The sequence below is a fragment of the Camelina sativa genome, chromosome 20 (genome assembly GCF_000633955.1).
Source record: "Camelina sativa cultivar DH55 chromosome 20, Cs, whole genome shotgun sequence".
In the NCBI taxonomy this organism is placed as follows: Eukaryota; Viridiplantae; Streptophyta; class Magnoliopsida; order Brassicales; family Brassicaceae; genus Camelina; species Camelina sativa.
The window spans coordinates 8,064,212-8,082,025 of record NC_025704.1 but is presented as its reverse complement, the minus strand read 5'-3'; the positions used below and the strand labels follow the sequence as shown (position 1 = coordinate 8,082,025).

General features: G+C 34.6%; 4 protein-coding genes across 5 annotated transcripts in view; 2 read left to right on the top strand and 2 right to left on the bottom strand.

Annotated features, from left to right (window-relative positions):
* Positions 4,247–7,131, top strand: LOC104769993 (serine/threonine-protein phosphatase 4 regulatory subunit 2-like). Its single transcript, XM_010494337.2, has 8 exons — positions 4,247–4,407; positions 4,864–4,944; positions 5,159–5,207; positions 5,315–5,411; positions 5,817–5,869; positions 6,297–6,359; positions 6,439–6,709; positions 6,812–7,131. Exons 1-8 carry the CDS (start codon positions 4,313–4,315, stop codon positions 6,901–6,903), a joined length of 801 nt encoding a protein of 266 aa, XP_010492639.1. The 5' UTR covers positions 4,247–4,312; the 3' UTR covers positions 6,904–7,131.
* LOC104769992 (ADP-ribosylation factor 1-like 2) lies at positions 7,285–9,583 on the bottom strand. Its single transcript, XM_010494336.2, has 7 exons — positions 9,343–9,583; positions 8,929–9,019; positions 8,346–8,461; positions 8,115–8,174; positions 7,963–8,028; positions 7,667–7,864; positions 7,285–7,570 (listed from the first exon to the last, which is right to left on the bottom strand). The coding sequence occupies exons 1-6, from the start codon at positions 9,397–9,399 to the stop codon at positions 7,676–7,678; spliced, it is 579 nt and encodes a 192-aa protein (XP_010492638.1). The 5' UTR covers positions 9,400–9,583; the 3' UTR covers positions 7,285–7,570; positions 7,667–7,675.
* On the top strand, positions 11,924–13,727 carry LOC104769991 (UDP-glycosyltransferase 78D2). Its single transcript, XM_010494335.2, has 2 exons — positions 11,924–12,529; positions 12,704–13,727. Exons 1-2 carry the CDS (start codon positions 12,043–12,045, stop codon positions 13,579–13,581), a joined length of 1,365 nt encoding a protein of 454 aa, XP_010492637.1. The 5' UTR covers positions 11,924–12,042; the 3' UTR covers positions 13,582–13,727.
* The window catches only part of LOC109124752 (protein EXPORTIN 1A), a 9,083-nt gene continuing 5,111 nt past the window's right edge, over positions 13,843–17,814 (bottom strand). The window contains exons 17-32 of one of the 2 annotated variants that reach the window (XM_010494333.2): positions 17,530–17,627; positions 17,296–17,404; positions 16,921–16,986; positions 16,738–16,836; positions 16,578–16,658; positions 16,414–16,503; positions 16,179–16,264; positions 15,999–16,079; positions 15,725–15,907; positions 15,514–15,580; positions 15,294–15,404; positions 15,078–15,185; positions 14,856–14,993; positions 14,610–14,747; positions 14,406–14,510; positions 13,843–14,311 (exon numbers count right to left, since the gene is read on the bottom strand). In XM_010494333.2, coding sequence (XP_010492635.1) covers positions 14,189–14,311; positions 14,406–14,510; positions 14,610–14,747; positions 14,856–14,993; positions 15,078–15,185; positions 15,294–15,404; positions 15,514–15,580; positions 15,725–15,907; positions 15,999–16,079; positions 16,179–16,264; positions 16,414–16,503; positions 16,578–16,658; positions 16,738–16,836; positions 16,921–16,986; positions 17,296–17,404; positions 17,530–17,627 — 1,683 coding nt within the window. In that variant the 3' untranslated portion in view covers positions 13,843–14,188. The remainder of the gene's footprint in view (positions 14,312–14,405; positions 14,511–14,609; positions 14,748–14,855; positions 14,994–15,077; positions 15,186–15,293; positions 15,405–15,513; positions 15,581–15,724; positions 15,908–15,998; positions 16,080–16,178; positions 16,265–16,413; positions 16,504–16,577; positions 16,659–16,737; positions 16,837–16,920; positions 16,987–17,295; positions 17,405–17,529; positions 17,628–17,814) is intronic. The other variant, XM_010494334.2, reaches the window with a different exon arrangement.

Here is a 17,814-nt window from a genome sequence, read left to right as displayed (position 1 = left end):
GCACTCCTCGCAAGTTATGCAGAAATTTGTAATTCGTGAAGGTTACTTTCCCTTATCTTCTATCCATGTTTCGAAAATCCTGAAAAAAGTCAAATATGTTAAGTAAGCTTAACCAAAAAAAAGTAATGAGTATATTACGGATGAATGAAAACTAATTAATTATATCAAATTCGATGAGCATATCGTGTATATGATTAGTCATTGCAATAACACACACACACTACTCACACACATATAGTTTTTTATTTATTTGATGAAGTAAACAAAAATCAAAACGACTAACTACATTAAGAAAACCTAAGCTTTTCTTCTTTAATTTGACCATTCATAGAAAGCCAAAAAGGCATTGAAATAGCAGTCGATTAGATATTTGCTACATTAAAAGTAACTCACTCATCTCTTTCCATCAAAACAGATCTAAGAACATCAGGAATGTCATCATCACCGTATATATTAATAACAGACCCATCAAAAAAAACAAATCAGAATCTGAAAAATAATGAAAAGACACTACAGTCTATAGTAGCGATCGAGTGCAAAGTAGTTCAGTCACCTCCTATACCAACCCTATATATTTCGAGAACAAATCTATAGTTCTTTGGTTCATGACAAAGCTTATTAAATACACATTAATGTTACAGAAAGAACTATGGAAAGCAGATAAACTTTTTCTTAGTTTGTTTTTAGTTTTTATAATCAAACCCTACAAATCATGGGAGCACAAAAATCCAAAAAGTAGGAACTTTTCAAACAAAACCCCAAATCTTGTAAGCTATAGTGTATATAGTTCATGTATTCAAACGCCCTAAAACCCACCAATGTGTAAAAACAACAGAATCCCCAAAATCATGTGACCTTAAGAAGAAGAAAAAATAATGAAACACCCAATAATAATGTATATAAAAAAAATCAGGGAGCTTTAAAATCCAAAAAGTATGAACTTTCCAAACAGAGCCCCAAATCTTGTAAGCTAGTGTATGCGTGTATTTAAACGCCCTAAAACCCATGGAACCCCAAAATGTACATAAACAATTAGAAATCCTAAATCTTGTACCTTTAAGAAGACAAAAAAAAAAAAGATGGAACAACAAAAAATGTATATAAGAAAAAATCATGCAAAAAGTAGGGATTTTTCAAACTAAACCCCAAATCTTGTAAGCTAGCTTATGTATTCAAACCCTAAAAACCCCATAGAATCCCAAAACCCGAGAATGTACATAAAACAGAAACGCCAAATCTTGATACTTTAAGAAGAAGAATAAAAAGATGGAACAGCTTAAAAAAAAAGAAAAAAAAAAAACCAGATACCTAAGAGAATATTGAAGAATGAAGATGTTTTAATTTGGGAGAAATGAAGGTGACTGACCCATAAAGGAGAAAGGGAGAGTGAGGGGGAGGGCACACTAAAGACAAAAAATGAAAGTATCATTGCTTTTTAATATAACGGATCTCTTCATATAAATTTGCATATTATTCAATATATATGTTCAATTTAGTTTTATCTCTTTTTATACATGAACCTATAGCAAATATATTTTCTAACATGTAGTCCATAAAATAAAGTAAAATCCAAAACTGTCTTTTATTTAAAATAGTAACTAACAGATATATAGTTATATTATTAAATACTTTTGTATGTTAGTTACTATTTTAAATAAAAGACAATTTTCTTTTTTTCATTTGAAACTTTTGTATGTTTTATCCAAAATTAAAACCAAACTGTACATAAGTTCTTTTAACATAAAGGGAATCGTACGTATAAACTTGGATTTAGTCTAAAACAGTATACTTGCTGAAATGTCCGATCGAACGTATCGAGTGTTCATACAATAACATAATAAACTGAGTTTCCTAAAATTTTCATTAAACCTTTTAAATTACAATGTCTCGTCGATGTTATAAATATATATATATATATATATATATATATTCGTAGTATACAGTAGAGTTCATTAAGAACGTTTGAAAGCAGAAAATACTCTATTGTATCGAGTTGTACAAACATACGTGTACAATTCTAGCATGGAGAGAGAGGAAGGGTAGGACTAGCTAGGGGTATGGGGGCGACTGGCGAGAGATGAGAACGATGAACTTGGTTCTGTTCTCATACAATGTAGGAGGAACAAATAAGATCATTACTTGCTGGTCATATATGCTCACAACAACCAATGTTTACATCCCAATGGGTTGTGGACTATTTTAAGAAAATAATATAAGGTTGATAATATGATTGATCAGGTAGTAACTAGGTACCTTGGTTTGCATTACTTATTAATAAGAGTAATTAACAAATTACTAGATCGTCATTGACTTGGTAGATATTATTTTTAATTAATCAAAAAAAAAAATACCAGTAATTAAAACATGGCCTATACAAGTCAATATCTCTGTCTCATCAACTTGTCCCGCCTGCAGGTAAAAAAATATGCATCATGAAAACATCCAACCAATGGATAAAAGCATATTGTAGACTTGTAGTTAGGTGTAATTACAAAAAAAAAAAAGAATATAAAAAAAAAACTAAAGTTCATAAACTATAAGTAATATTTATGTAGGAAAAATTAACGTTTTCAAATGACAATATGACAATATCATATCATCATAGAACGATTTGTAGCAATATCTTATTAGCATAGATTATGACAACGATTGAGTATATTTTGCATAGGCTGTAATGGGAGATTTTTTATATAATATGGGGCTATGCATGTATATTTTTTAAGATTTAGTTTAGCTTCTTCTTTTTTACTTTTATTTTTAATACCAATATTGTGGTAATATATATATTCATGATGAAGCCATATAGAGAGACGTGTATGAGAAAATAGTAATTTTCTTTTGTGTTCTTTTTTTGTTGCAAGGCAATCTCAACACAAAGATTAATTAATACAACAAACAAAAGTAAATAGACAGGAGAAAAAAAAAACAATAGAAAAGCACATTTTAATCTTCAAGATTTGCCGCATTTTAATCTTCAAGATTTGCCGCAAAACAAAGTTAAATTTTTCAAATTCTTTATCAATATTAGGATACATTTTTTATAACATAGGTTAAGGTTACATTTCATAAATAAAGGCATCTCCACCAAGGAGTACTCTTCAAAATACTCTTCATAAAAAATTAATATAGAGAAGAGAGAAAATAAGAAAAGAAGAGGATCGATGCTCAGAGTAGTTACGGAAGAATCGTTTCTCACATTTTTCTGACAGATGTCATTGAGTTATTGGTTAAAATTAATAAAAAATAAAAAATATATAAATATAATTAAAATAATAATATCTTTCTTGTTTAAAGCAATCTTCTAGGATTGCGATGGTCTAAGCAACTCAAAAATCAGCAAGGATTGGATATAAAAGGGTACTTTGGTCCAAGTTAATCAATGATTCACCCCAAGCCCGTTCAATGAATCATATTCATACCATGAAGAACCATCGACAAAAGACAATTTAATTTTGCAACTGCGACTAAAGTTACTGATGAGCCACAGTTTTTTTTGTTCTCTCTCATAAAACAACAATAGTTCTATGATTGATTTGAAAGGTAAGTTTCAGAAACAACATAATTCCAATTTTTATATATACTTTATTACAATAGAGGTGATAGGGAAATCATAACCCTACAAACCTATAACAAAAGAAAAGACAAAGAAGCAAAATGAGGCTGCAATGTATTAAATATAGATTCCTATCAGCGCGACGATAGACAATGTCACTATCAACAAATGAAAGGTGGTAAAATTGATTTTACATTTTACTTTTTAGGGTCAGAGATGAAGCATGGGTCGTCTTCCTGTATTTTTTGGTCAGCGACTGACCCACCCGATGGTAAAATGAAGAAGAGAATAATATGAAGTATGAAGTGTTGTAAAAAAGAATGTTAATTTGAGATATTTAGTTTTCCACAACTTTTTTTTTTGTTTTTTGGGTAAAAGGTTAAGTTTTATACCAATTTTCTGATTTTGTTTTTCTGTGCATGTTATTACAACTTATTGAAAGCAAAAAATCCATGGTTTTTAAAACTAGAAAGACCAGAAGAAGAAAAAATCTACTGTAAGTCTTACTTAATTAACCTAATATTTTTCTATCTAAACCCTAATAAACCCAGGTTAATTTTTAATCACCTTTTCTCGTCTTCACGTTTTTTCGCATATTAAAAAAAGGAACATTTCCAATAACATTTGGTTGGGTCGAATCGGATCCGGTCCGGGAAGTGTCGGGTCGGGTCGGGTTCGAACAAAATTGAGAATCCAATTGAGAATTTTGGGGGCTTTATTATTCGATAAAATCCGGAGATTAGTCTCTGAATTCCCAAAATGGAGAATCCATCATCATCGGAACCCGAGATTCCCTCCGTCGCTCCTCCCAGTGACGGCGTTCAACGCCAGGATCCCCAAGTTCTCGAGCATTCGTATGTTTACTCCAAATCTTTTCACTCTTGCTTGCTTCTGCGCTTTGGATTTTTCTCTCCGATCGTTAATGTTGATAGTTCATATAGTGTTCCTGAGCTCTACTGTGCAATTCTAGTTTTGTTTCTTCGATATATCTGCGTTTCGAATCGATGAAAGTCACTTTTTTGACGGTTCAGGATCTAGCTTTACTCTAGTTTGTCAAAACTTTTGCTTACGAGTGAGTTTATATCTGATTTAAAGTTTATTATGCTGCTCGCATGACCTCCTTATATGTTTAGGAGGAGGATAATGCCAGAAGAACACTACTCAGGTTAATAATTTTTTAGTCGGCTGCTCGGTCACGAGTTCTGGCCTTTAGCTTCATAGATCTCAAATATCTGATGATTAAGTTTGTTGAGGTGTCAAGTGTCACTACCTCATCTCTGTGCTGATACAGATCCATCTTTCTTTTGCAGTGGAGCTGACCAGAAAGCAGATATTCCTGAGGAAGAAGTAAAGATCACACTAGAAGCAGTAGCATCTACCGGGAAGTTCTGGTAATACCACTTTTTTGAATAGCTATGAGTAGGGGCAATTGCTGGATTATGCACTTAAACTGGCATCCTATCTTATTATCCTTACCGTATTGTTCTATAGAGTTCAATTTTAATGATGCGTGGGTTTCTTTCTGAGTAATTCTGGGTTTTAGGGTCTCATCTCTGTTATGCTACATCTAGTTCACTGCTATCTTACCTTGTAATGATACTATAGGCAAGACTGGGAGAAACTAAAGGGAACGCTATCGTCTTGGTTGAAGAAGGTATGTACAGGTATACCAACTATGTGCTTAGAATATATATATATTACCATTCCACATCCATCCTGATTATTTCGATATTTTGCTATCTATGTGGTGCATTGTAAAAGGTTCTTTCGGAATATCCTGAGGCAAAAATGACTGATGAACAACAAAAGGAAGCCCTAGGAGAAACTTTCTTAGAGCTGGTTAGTCGATTGGATGAAGGTCTATACTCTATAGCTTCTCATTTGTTACTTTCATTGCCAAAAAGTATTGTGTAGATAATAAGAGTTTGAAATTGTGAGATGAGGCTTGGCTTAATATCTTAATCAATCAATTTTAATCTCATCATTTATAATCTATCTGTTCAAAATCGCTACTGAGAAAATCTATCTCGGAAACTTCAAGAAAGTAACCTGTGTTAATGAAATAAAATGGCTTGTCATTGTACACTGTGGGAAATAGGCATACGGTAAGAATTGTTTCAGGGGATTTGCAGTTCAGTTGTATAGGTTGTTTTATTTATGTATTTACAACTTTTGAGTGTTCTTGTTTACCCGTAGACCTTTAATCTTTCACCGTTTGAAGTATGTCTAATTGGTTTTCTGTTTCATTTGTCTTGTTTTGCAGCTCTTCTTAGTTATGATGAAGGCCCTCCATTTACATTGCAGAGGCTCTGTGAGGTAAGTAGATGCATTTGTTGGTCATGATTTACTTCAATGTCCGAGATGGCGAGATATCATGTTCTCATTAGCCCGTCATGATTTAATAATAAAACTTACTTGTTTGGTAATGTTAGAGGGTAAAATCGGTTGACTCTATACCTTCACTCTGCTATTCCCCCTCATGGATTTCTAAACAAACTTATTTTCTTGAATTTATGATATATATCAGGATTTTCCATGTTTTACAGTTTCTAATCATCTTACAAGTTCAGGAGAAATAAATTGTAATTGTAATTGTAATTCGTAACTCTTGCAAAAGTTGTAATTGTCAAAGCATGCCATTAAAGTGTCTTCTAAAAATCTGCACCTTATTTTGCTTGAGAGGTTATAAGCTTTTGGTTGAGATCATTACCACAAAGCTTTTTGATTGGTTTTTGTTTAACAGATCCTTCTGGCTGCAAGGACCATCTACCCAAAGCTCTCAAAACTAGCTCTTGCATTAGAAAAAGTATGAGTTTGAAATTCTTACCCTTGTGATTTTATACTTGAAATACACAATTCTTCATTAATTTTGTGGAAATTTGCAGAATTTGTTGGTTACTTCTATGTTAGCCATCAGTAAAGACCCACAATCACAAACCACTGAGGATCCAAATGCAGCAACCACAGACACAAAAACGGATGCTGCAAACTGGGCACCAAATGGAATTGAAGCAATGGGAGGCGATAAGGATGAGATAATGACAGAGGTAGACGAAGCAGATGTTGATGACGCAATGACTATTGACATGGAAACAATTGATGAACCATCAGAAACAATAACGACCACGAGTGAGAGTGAGACGCCAGGCGAAAGCAGTTAAGTGTCTGTTTTTGTTGTTACTTTCTTCTATTATTTTCAAATCATTTTTTGGGCATGTTTTGGTTTATTTACCGTGAGCTATCAACTATCGTCTGTAGCTACTGCACAACCACCATCGGATTCTGTAGCTACTGCACAACCACCATCGGATTCAATATCTGCAGAGGAGGGAAATTCGCGGTTGGCTTGAACGTGTACCTAGAGAGTCAAGAGTTTGAACATGATCAGCTTTGAATACTGATCCCGAATGTAATGCTTGTTCTACTAGAAGAAACTTGCTTTCAGTATATTAGTCTTGAGTAGCTTCGTGTGTTGGCGGATTTTTTGGTTTATAAGTAAGAAAGGCAAAACTTATTCGTACATGAGGTTCAGTTGTCAACTTCTACCAAAAAAAGGTTCAGTTGTCAACTTAGAGTAATCCAGTTGTTTGTGAGAGTTTGGGTTAACTCTGAATTAGTTACAAAAGGGCACCATTTTCAACTTTCTTATTTGCTAGACCGGGTGAGCCTGACCCTCTTTACATTCTCACGAAAATTGTAACGATGCAAGCAAAAAAGAAAAACAAAAAACATGATAAAATCGAAGGAATACATTATCTAGTATCTACCAAAATTTTGAAAAGACAAAAAGGGAAGATTTTTAGATGATACAAATTTTCATCAACAGAATATACATACAATGAAGCTCTCATGGCAGCATGATCCAAATTCAGAAGTAGCTTAACTGAGTCTAATATTGGCCACCATGAGAAGATAAATTTTCTTTCCTGAACAAAAATCTATGGAGATTGTGGTTTCGTGTTTACATTTTTAATGCCAAGAAGAAGACTTTGGCAATGGGGCACAGTATTAACACGCCTGCAAGGAGAAAAGACATTTGATCAAGATCAAGATCATGAGACTGAAAGTTATTGTACTGAAGCTTACTGTGCTCTCGGGTCGTCTCTTTTATACCTGGAAGAGTCAAAAGGAGTGGCCAACCGATGTGAATCCAGCGGCTTTAACATCCTTAAGCGTAGATGATAACCAGTCCAAGCCTTCATAGAGCCCGTCTCCACGAAGAGCACAAGTTCCTTGTATGTGCCATTTCCTGTTCTTCAGATCAAATAATCCTAACCCTTCGCATACTTCTCTCGGTGACATGGCTCCTCTCTAATATCCAGCAAAGGGTTAAAAGAAAGTGAGAATTAAGGAAATAATAAGCACACACGAGAGAAACAAACAAAGACGTAAAGAAAAACTGAAATTACCATGTCCTGTTTGTTTGCAAACACCAGAATGATACTGTTTAGCATGAATGGGTCTTTTATGATCTCCTGAGGAAGTAAGAGAGTGTGTTGAGGCACTATCCAGAGAGTAGTTTACAAAAAAAAAAAGTCATTTGCAAATTCTAAGGGTATACCTGAAATTCTTGCTTTGCTTTCCCGATCCTCTCTCGATCTAAGGAATCCACCACGTATATCTGCAATAGCATATGTTATAAGAGTTACCACTGTCGATAAAGATGGACGAAGATAATATATGATACTGCAACATCATAAATAACATCTGCCAACATGGTGACGGGAAACCTGAAAGTTAAGTATCTGACTGAAAGCAAAAAGCAAAAAAGAAGTATAATATATATACGTACAAGTCCATCGGTATTATTGAAGTAATGCCTCCAAAGAGGTCTCAGTTTCTCTTGGCCACCAACATCCCAAACTGTGAACATCACATTCTTGTACTGAACTTTCTCAACATTGAATCCTGCGTAACACATTGTTCAAATTGTCAGCAAACATAATCGACCAAAGGGGAAAATGACAGAACAATGACCATACAAAAGAATAATGCCACAAGAACCAATAATACGCCAAGAGAAATTTGGAGACATGAGTCCCTGACTAGGCAAAAGTTGGCAGCGTTTACAGTATCTGAAGCTATCATGAGATTCGATATTGCAAATATCTACAAATTCTGATATTACCACTAATCTTACAGACACTCATTAAGGCAAAACAACTGCATAACTCTTGTAAAGTCTAAATAGAATGAATCTAAAACCTTACACCAAAAGATCTAATCCAAAGCTCGTGTCCAAAAACAAGGAATAAATCCCACTAATTATCCAATGAGAACAAGAACAATCACACAGCCAAGACAATAACAAAGATTCTGAAATGTTTATAAGAAATGGGGACAAGAAAAAAAAAGAAAAAGCAGAGAGCTAATACCAATGGTAGGAACAGTTGACAAAACTTCTCCTATATGAAGCTTATAGAGAATAGTTGTTTTGCCAGCAGCATCCAGCCCCAGCATAACGACCTGACAATGACATCATCATCACAAAATTGAAAAAAGATATCAAATTCAATCCTGTTTCCATCAATCATGCCACCACAGCTTACAACAAAATATATATGATTAGTAAATAAATTTGGCATTTTTTTTTTTCTATGATTCACATCTAACAAGTAATGATGGGCCTACAAAAATCTCAAGTACACAAAGAAATAAAAAAAAAGCTAGAGACAGCACAATTAAAATCAAGATCAGATATAAGATACATAGCAGCACGAGAGATCCATCCCAATAGGGAAATGATCCACGCGTAGATAGAGATCTTGAGAGAGAGATTGTAAATTTACCCTCATTTCTTGATTGCCGAAGAAAGTATCAAACAGCTTACGAAAAGCTTGACCCATCTCTCTCGTTCCGATACCAAAAACCTCTCTCCCAAATTATGAATTTTTTCTTTCTTTTATTTTCTAAGAAATCGCAGAGAAATTGAGAGACGGTGAAGAAGAAATTTCCAGAGAGAATTCAGGACCAAGTCTCCCCCCCACAACTACAATGTTTTCATTCATTCATATATTCCAAAATTGATCTTCGTTTTTTTTTTTTTTTTTTTCAAATTTAATATTACTTCCGAGTAGCTTTTCCATTTTAATATTATAATATAATAATTCTAATATCAAATAATGAAATTTTCGTAATCATTATGGGCTTTGCGGCCCAGCTCATATTGTGAGTTTTTTTTTTTTTTTTTTTTTTATAAATAGGCACTATACATCAAAATTATGTCATGAGAAAAAACAGTAATATTAGTTAGTTAGTGGATTAATGTTGCCAAACAAAAATAATATGTTAGTAAAGGATAAAATAGCATAATATCAGATTAAATGATATGTTGTATTTATCTATATTTAAATCGTTAATAATTTTGACTCCAATATTGGGAAAATGTTTTCAGCATAAAACATTTATGGATGTTAACTCTCTTAAATGCATTTTGGTTAAAATCCTCAATGTTTTTTTTTTCTTTTGGTAGGAGTTAACATCCTCATGTTAGTCACACAAAACTACTAGAAAATAAGATCCATAAGACTTGAATATTCCAACGTATGAGACATATACTGATACAGATCTGCCTTTATGACAGAACAGAACTCGTATGAACCACAAATTCTACCTACCAAAAACAAAAAGAGTCACTCTAGTTACCAATTTGTATTTTATTATGTCTTCTTCTTGTGGTCCCATTCTCATATTCAAAGGTACGTAAACACATAAATATATTTTCGTTATAATTGTACCATTAATTAACTAAGACAACTCCAGAACCAGAAGGTTTCTATCAGCATGTAGCTTATACAATACAATCAATCCTCTGTCTAGATTCCAAAATGGCCATCTATACGTTAACGGTCTCTATGCACTGATTGACTTTTTTTTACCACAGCCACGACGGTTCCGAATCGGGATGTGTTGGTACAGTAGCAAATGTTTCCTCTTTCTATAATTAAAGGCTACCATTTATTTTTAGCCCCCGTTCGGGAAGGTGTGGCTTAGGGCTGGCCACACTGCTTATAATAGTCTTCCTACTATAAAATAAATTTATACAACCGTCACCCCCAAAACGTACCAACATTTCATTTCTTAATTTGATACATATAATAATGTTAAAATATAGTATATAGCAAGGAAAAAAGAAAACCACGAATTAAGTGTATCATTTCATATACTGTATGTAAGATTATTTTTATAAAATCAAACATATCTTCAGTTACAAAGGAACAAATATAGATATCGTACAGAACAAATGTCACAAATGCAAAAATATCCTTTTTCGACAAAACGACTCTAATATCTTCAGTTACAATGTTTTATTAACCCGCGGAGAATCACGGGCATAACTTTTTTTTTTGATAAAAGTTTGTAATAATTTATTTTGTTATTATGTCATTTGTAATAGTTTGTTATTAAAAATTTGGTTTGCTTATATTATAATTTTTGTATTTTAAAAATGTTTATTGAAAACTTGTCAATAAAACATTTGCATGTAATGAATAAAATTGTTTAAACTTTTGTCAATTAAACGCAATCTTTACTAATATGTAAAAAAGAGTGACTAAATATAGCTAGTAAAAGTTCTGAAAAACTTTGAAAACAACATTCATTGTTTTTTTTCTGTGACTTCCTTTTCTTGTCTGTAATAATTTTAACCTGTGGTGGAAAATGTTTTGGATAAAATTTGTAGTTATATATTTTATTCGATTTGATTTTTAAAATCTCACCTGTTAATTTTTTTTAAACTACAAATTAGTTTTGGTTCTAATATATTTTACTTTTCTATAATTTATTTTATTTGATGTGTCTTTGATTTTCAATTTTTAATTAATAATATTTATTTATTAATTTAATTAATCTTAATTAAATTTTCTTAATGGCAATTGAATGTAATTTTTACACATTGTAAGATTAGTTTCATATTTGTACTTCCCAATTTTTATAGTAGGATAAAATTTGTAGTTGTAGATTTTATTCGATTAGATTTTTAAAATCTTAACTGTTAATTTTTTTTAAAATACGAATTAGTTTTGATTCTAATAGATTTTCTTTTAATTTTTCTACATATTTTTTTAATTTAATGTATCCCCAATTTTCGTTTTTTAATTAATTATATTTATTTAATGAATTAATTAATCTTAATTAAGTTTTTCTAATGACAATTAAATGTAATTTTTACACATTTTAAGGTTTGTTTCATATTTGTAATTTCCAATTAATATAGTAGGATACATTTTGCAATTAATTTTTGCGGAAAAAGTGAAATAAACATGATATAATCGGGTTACTTCTTTTTATTGATCAACATAATTAATTTAATTTAGTTAAGAAAAGAGAGGTACGTACTAAACTAATACTACTAGTACCAACCACCAGGGGTCACGAGCTTTATACTTGCTCGGTGGCTCATCCCCAACCATTCTCGTGTTTCTCTCTATTTAATCACTCTCTTCAGCCTTTGCCTCTTCTTGAGCGTACTACTACTAACTCAAGTCACCATGGCCATTTCCTCCGAGCCAACAAGCGACTCTCACGTGGCAGTTCTCGCTTTCCCCTTCGGCACTCACGCCGCTCCTCTCCTCTCCGTCACTCGCCGTCTCGCCTCCGCCTCTCCCTCCACCGTCTTTTCCTTCTTCAGCACCGCTCAATCTAACTCCTCGTTGTTCTCCGATCGTCCGGCGAACATTCAAGTCCACGACGTTCCCGACGGTGTTCCGGAAGGATACGTGTTCGCCGGGAAACCACAGGAGGCGATCGAGCTGTTCGTAAAATCGGCGCCGGAGAGTTTCAAGAGAGAGATCGCCGCGGCGGAGAAGGAGGTTGGTAGGAAAGTGAATTGCATGCTGACTGATGCGTTTTTCTGGTTCGCGGCTGATATGGCGACGGAGATGAATGCGTCGTGGGTCGCGTTTTGGACCGCCGGAGCTAACTCCCTCACCGCTCATCTCTACACAGATCTCATCAGAGAAACCATCGGCGTCAAAGGTAACATATATACAAATACAAAAAAATATTTGTCCTTAATCTCATAAATAAATAAATATGCGATTAAAGGAAACTTAGCTAAAAGAGGAAACAGAGGATAAGACAAAAATGTGATCTTGGAGACATTATATGTATTTTTGTGGTAATGATTTGATATTACTGATTAATTTACAGAAGTAGGTGGACGTATGGAGGAGACGTTAGGGTTTATTTCAGGAATGGAGAAGATCAGAGTCAAAGATACGCAAGAAGGAGTCTTGTTTGGGAACTTAGACTCTGTTTTCTCTAACATGTTGCACCAAATGGGTCGTGCTTTGCCTCGTGCCACTGCGGTTTTCATCAATTCTTTTGAAGAATTGGATCCTACGTTTACGGATAAACTTAGTTCGGAATTCAAACGTTACCTGAACATCGGTCCTCTCGCGTTGTTATCTTCTACACCGCAAAAGGAGGCATTAGTGAACGATCCTCACGGTTGTTTGGCTTGGATGGAGAAGCGACCCCCTGGTTCTGTAGCGTACATTAGCTTTGGTACGGTGATGACACCGCCTCCAGGAGAGCTTGCGGCGATAGCAGAAGGATTGGAGTCGAGTAAAGTGCCGTTTGTTTGGTCGCTTAAGAGCATGGTTCATTTACCTAAAGGGTTTTTGGATCGGACGAGAGAGCAAGGGATCGTTGTTCCATGGGCTCCACAAGCGGAACTACTGAAACACGAGGCGACGGGTGTGTTTGTGACGCATTGTGGATGGAACTCGGTGTTGGAGAGTGTGTCGGGAGGTGTTCCCATGATTTGCAGGCCCTTCTTTGGTGATCAGAGATTGAACGGGAGAGCAGTGGAGGTTGTGTGGGAGATTGGAATGACGATTACCAATGGAGTCTTCACAAAAGATGGGTTTGAGAAGTGTTTGGATCGTGTTTTGGTTCAAGATGATGCTAAGAAGATGAAACGCAATGCTAAGAAGCTTAAAGAACTAGCACACGAAGCTGTCTCTTCGAAAGGAAGCTCCTCTAAAAATTTCAGAGGATTGTTGGATGCAGTTGTAAACATTTAAATTTATATCGAGTTTCGAAAAATAAAATTATCACAGTTACAATTTCATGCCAACAAGATCGTAGTTAAAGAAGTGAAGAATGTGAAGTTTTCCATGGTTGTCTTCCTCTTAGAATATGTATTATGATAATCTCAGTGCACTTTATAGTGGAAGACTGGAAGTTTTTCAACGAGCAAGCTAATATTATCTTACAAATTAAAACCCACTCAAAGATATAGAGTTAACAAATATCTTGCACCCAAAACACGAATCACCGAGTAATAGTAACAAACCCGAAAAAGGTCTAATATTTAAAGCAAAGCAAAAAGGAGCCAATCATATGATAACTAGAGAATAACTAAATGTTTAAAATCTACATTTAACCCAATTAATTATCCAAACAAAGACTAATTTATCCCCCCCAAAGATCTCTGTTTTCTTAGCTTTTCCAATCCTCAAAATCGAATTGAGTAAAGGCTTCGAAAAAAGGCAGCAGCAGAGATACAGTCGGGGAAAATAATCTCTCCTCAACTCTTTTCTGTTTTCAAAACCTACTATTACAAAAAATATCCAGTCCATTGAACTCAGGAAGCATCTTCTTCTTCTTCTTGTATAGCCTTTCTTAATTTTACGAGTCCACCATCTCGTCTTGAATCTCATTAGGAGCAATGAGCCCAGGAATCGAAAGCATTCTTTGACGCTCTCTCTCTCTCTGCGCAGCTGCTTCCTCAGCATATAGATCTTTGTTATCCTGAGATTAATATTCAACAAATTGACTTAAGCTTATCGGTTTTGAGTTCTTTAAACCAATTTGAATGGCTTTGCAGAAGACAATATAAAATTACCTGAGCGGAAAATTCCTTAGACTGGACAAGGAAATCACGAATATTATTCTTAAAACCAGACGGGTCATTTCTTGACTCGTAAAGTCCATTCACAAATTGTGTGACCTGTAAAGTACATTTATTGACATTCAACTATACAGATTTGGGAAGAGGAATCAAGAAGAACAACTGTAAAATCAACTTCTGGTTTTAGTTTTTATTTACCTCTGCTGTAGTCATGTTGGGGAATGAAGAGCTCAGTAGCTTAATGGTGTATTCACGAACAAAAGCAGCGTTGTCAGGATACGGGTAAGGTACGGTTGCAGCATCCCACAAAGGTTCCGTCAAAGAACCGCTCTCAGCCTGAAATATATTATCAACGAACATCTGAGTGCATAGAACTACCCATTCCCAAGCAAACAATTACTTAAGTTATCAAGTAAGATACAATTAAAGAAGAGATGGTTTTACCAGGCAAAACAGATGCTGCAGCACCAACACATGCAGCTTGAAGCCAGGCTTATGGAAGGTATCGGTCAAAACGGCAAAAATTTCTTGCTCGATTTGCATGAAGTATGACCGGTAGAACTGAATGCAAAACTCGGATTGCTGTCACAATCAGAGGCAAATATTAGAGCAGGCATAACATATGCCACAAACACAGAACTAAAAGAAGGAAAATAAACACCAAACCTGAAAATTTTTCAGCATCTCAAGCAAAAGATTAAGCCCAGTTTCAGCAATATTTCTCTCGGTATGTCTAAATGCCCAGATAATTGAATCCATGACTAGCTTCAGTTGCTGTTGCAAAATGACAAGAAAGTCAGAAGGATAAGCATATAATGAGAGAAGGCCACAAGTCCTTCGATCACGTAGAAGTATAATAGATGCATGAATATATTCACTAACCGGAGTTGATAGCTTTATCAAGGCAGGGAAACAAAATGTAGCAATTGCCCGAAGTAGTGAGAAAAACTTGAGGCGATGTTCTGGATAATCCTCGAAGTTCTTAGTTATCATCTGCAGAATGATGAATGAAAGGTGTCAATAAAATATACAAAGCATATGTAAGACTTCCATGTAAGTTTTCTTTCAGCCAGTCAAATACACAATTCATAAAATCTGTTACCTCCAATGTACACTGGAATACAGCTTCAAATATGTGAGGCACGTCTTCTAACATTGTCGCCTTGTACCTGAAAGAAAAAATCCAAATAAAATACTGCAGCATGGTAAACATCTATCTAGAAAGATGCAGATGGTAAACTTCAGCCAGATCTTCCAATCTTTTTACAATTACAGTCGATTACACACATCAAAAAAATAAGAAAGAGGCATACTTGTTTATAATCGTTGCAAAGAGTGAAAGAACTTCGGATTCCCTAGCATCAGGTACATTCCTCGCATAGTCACCAAGTACTGATTCCATCATTGGCGGCACAAATTGTTTCCCTATGTGTGGTTGGTCTTCAGCTTTGTCTAAAAAGGTTTCTATCAGCTTAAGGGTTTCCCTCTTAACAGATCTGTATAGCAAAGATTTACAATATAAATTATTCGAGTTTTTAAAACAACGGCATCTAGAACTGTATCTTTGGTGCAACAAGCCATCCAAACCTTAGGAGTTTTACAAAAGACGTCTTGGAAGCATATGGTCCTCCCTCAGTAATGTTGGTTGACACAAGCTCACTGTACATTCTGGTGCAGCCATGAAAAAAATAAAATGAACATCAGGTAAAAGAAGTAGAGAAAGTGTACTATAACTATTAGCGCTATATCGATGTGTCAGGAATTTACCTGTATACATTTAACATATCCAAGAAGATCAAGGAAATTTGGGTTAAGAAGTATGTTCCCAGTGAAGTAGCAGCACTAGTATTAGTCTGCAGAGAAAAACACATGTTAATAGTTGGACCTTGCAATCAAATCAACAATTCCCTAAACACCAAGAGATGCACAAACTTATCTATTATAATGACATGAATTCATGTTATGGAATAATGAATTGGGAGGAATAGGCAAGAAATCAGACCTGAAGGATGTTAAGCACTGTACGTATCACACCTGGATCCTTGAGGAATTCTACACTTTGGCGTGCCTGTCCTATGATTTCTACCCATTTCTACATTGTATAGGGGAACAGTTTTAGCCAGATATATAAACAAAGCTTAACAGCCACATATGTAATTAACAAACCTGGTTGGGGAGTGCCATCAACCGCTGGAGATATTCATCTCTCTTCTGAGGATCTGATTCTGCTTGGATCATATTACCAACCTGGAGATAGAAAAACAATTAAATCACAACAGCAAAACAACTCTGATTGGCATGCGAGAAACAAATTTGGAAAACTTACTGATTCATAAAATGAGTGAATTTGATGTGGCTCAAGATCTTGAACTGTCGTTGCAAGGCCTGATAGAAGTTCAGATACAAATGGTTCATTCTCTCCAACCTGAAAGCGCAAAGAACTTTAATTGATCTATCATTCAGAAGACAACGGAAATATTAAAGGTGGGTTACAGACAGCGATACGTACCTGTATAATAACAAATTTCCGCTTGCACTTTTGGACTATTTTCAAAAATGTATCACAGGCCATGTCCTGAAAGGGAAACATAAGTATTAAGTATCTATGATTCGGATGGTGCAAGTTCTATAGTTTTATGCACAAATACTCAGTAAAAAAAAGACTTCAGATGCTAGCTTAAGATTATAAATAAACTGCTGCATCGTGAACTACACGAAAATTTAAAACTTGACATAGTTTGCAGCCAATATAACACCCAACATCTTATAAAGATGTTATTCACAGATTTTCACAGAGAATAACACATCATTTAATCTGAAATTCCACCTGGAAAACTGTATCTCAGAATATATAAAGCTTGGGATAAAGGTTGGGGCAAGCTACCTGAACACCGGGATGTGTCTCATGCATGAATTCAAACAACTTGTTCACTACTGTCTTCAAGAACTTCCAATGGGCCCTTAAGAATCTTGGATACTGTCCAACGACATACCTGCAACGAGGCCAAAATCAAACAGAATCTTTTTAGTTAAGTATAAATAAATCTAATGCCGCCTTGAAAAATATAGAAGATACAGCATGATATAAGTACAGCAACCTAGGCAGACACAGACTTACATGATGTTGCTCGCAATAACGGCTTTATTGTCTTTTCCTTTGGTAATTTCACATAAATTCAACAAATCACGAATGACCATCACCAAAAACCTGTTTTCCTGAAGAAAAAATGGAGTTTAACAATAGTTCGCAACAACAATGTTGAACAAACCTTCCCAAAACAAAGCCAGGAGCAGTCAAGCCGATATTGATATATCATGAAATGTGGGAGGGTAATGAAAGAAAATAATTAACAATAAAGGTTGACACTGTCAAAAAAGTAAATTATCTTGAAAACGAGTATGA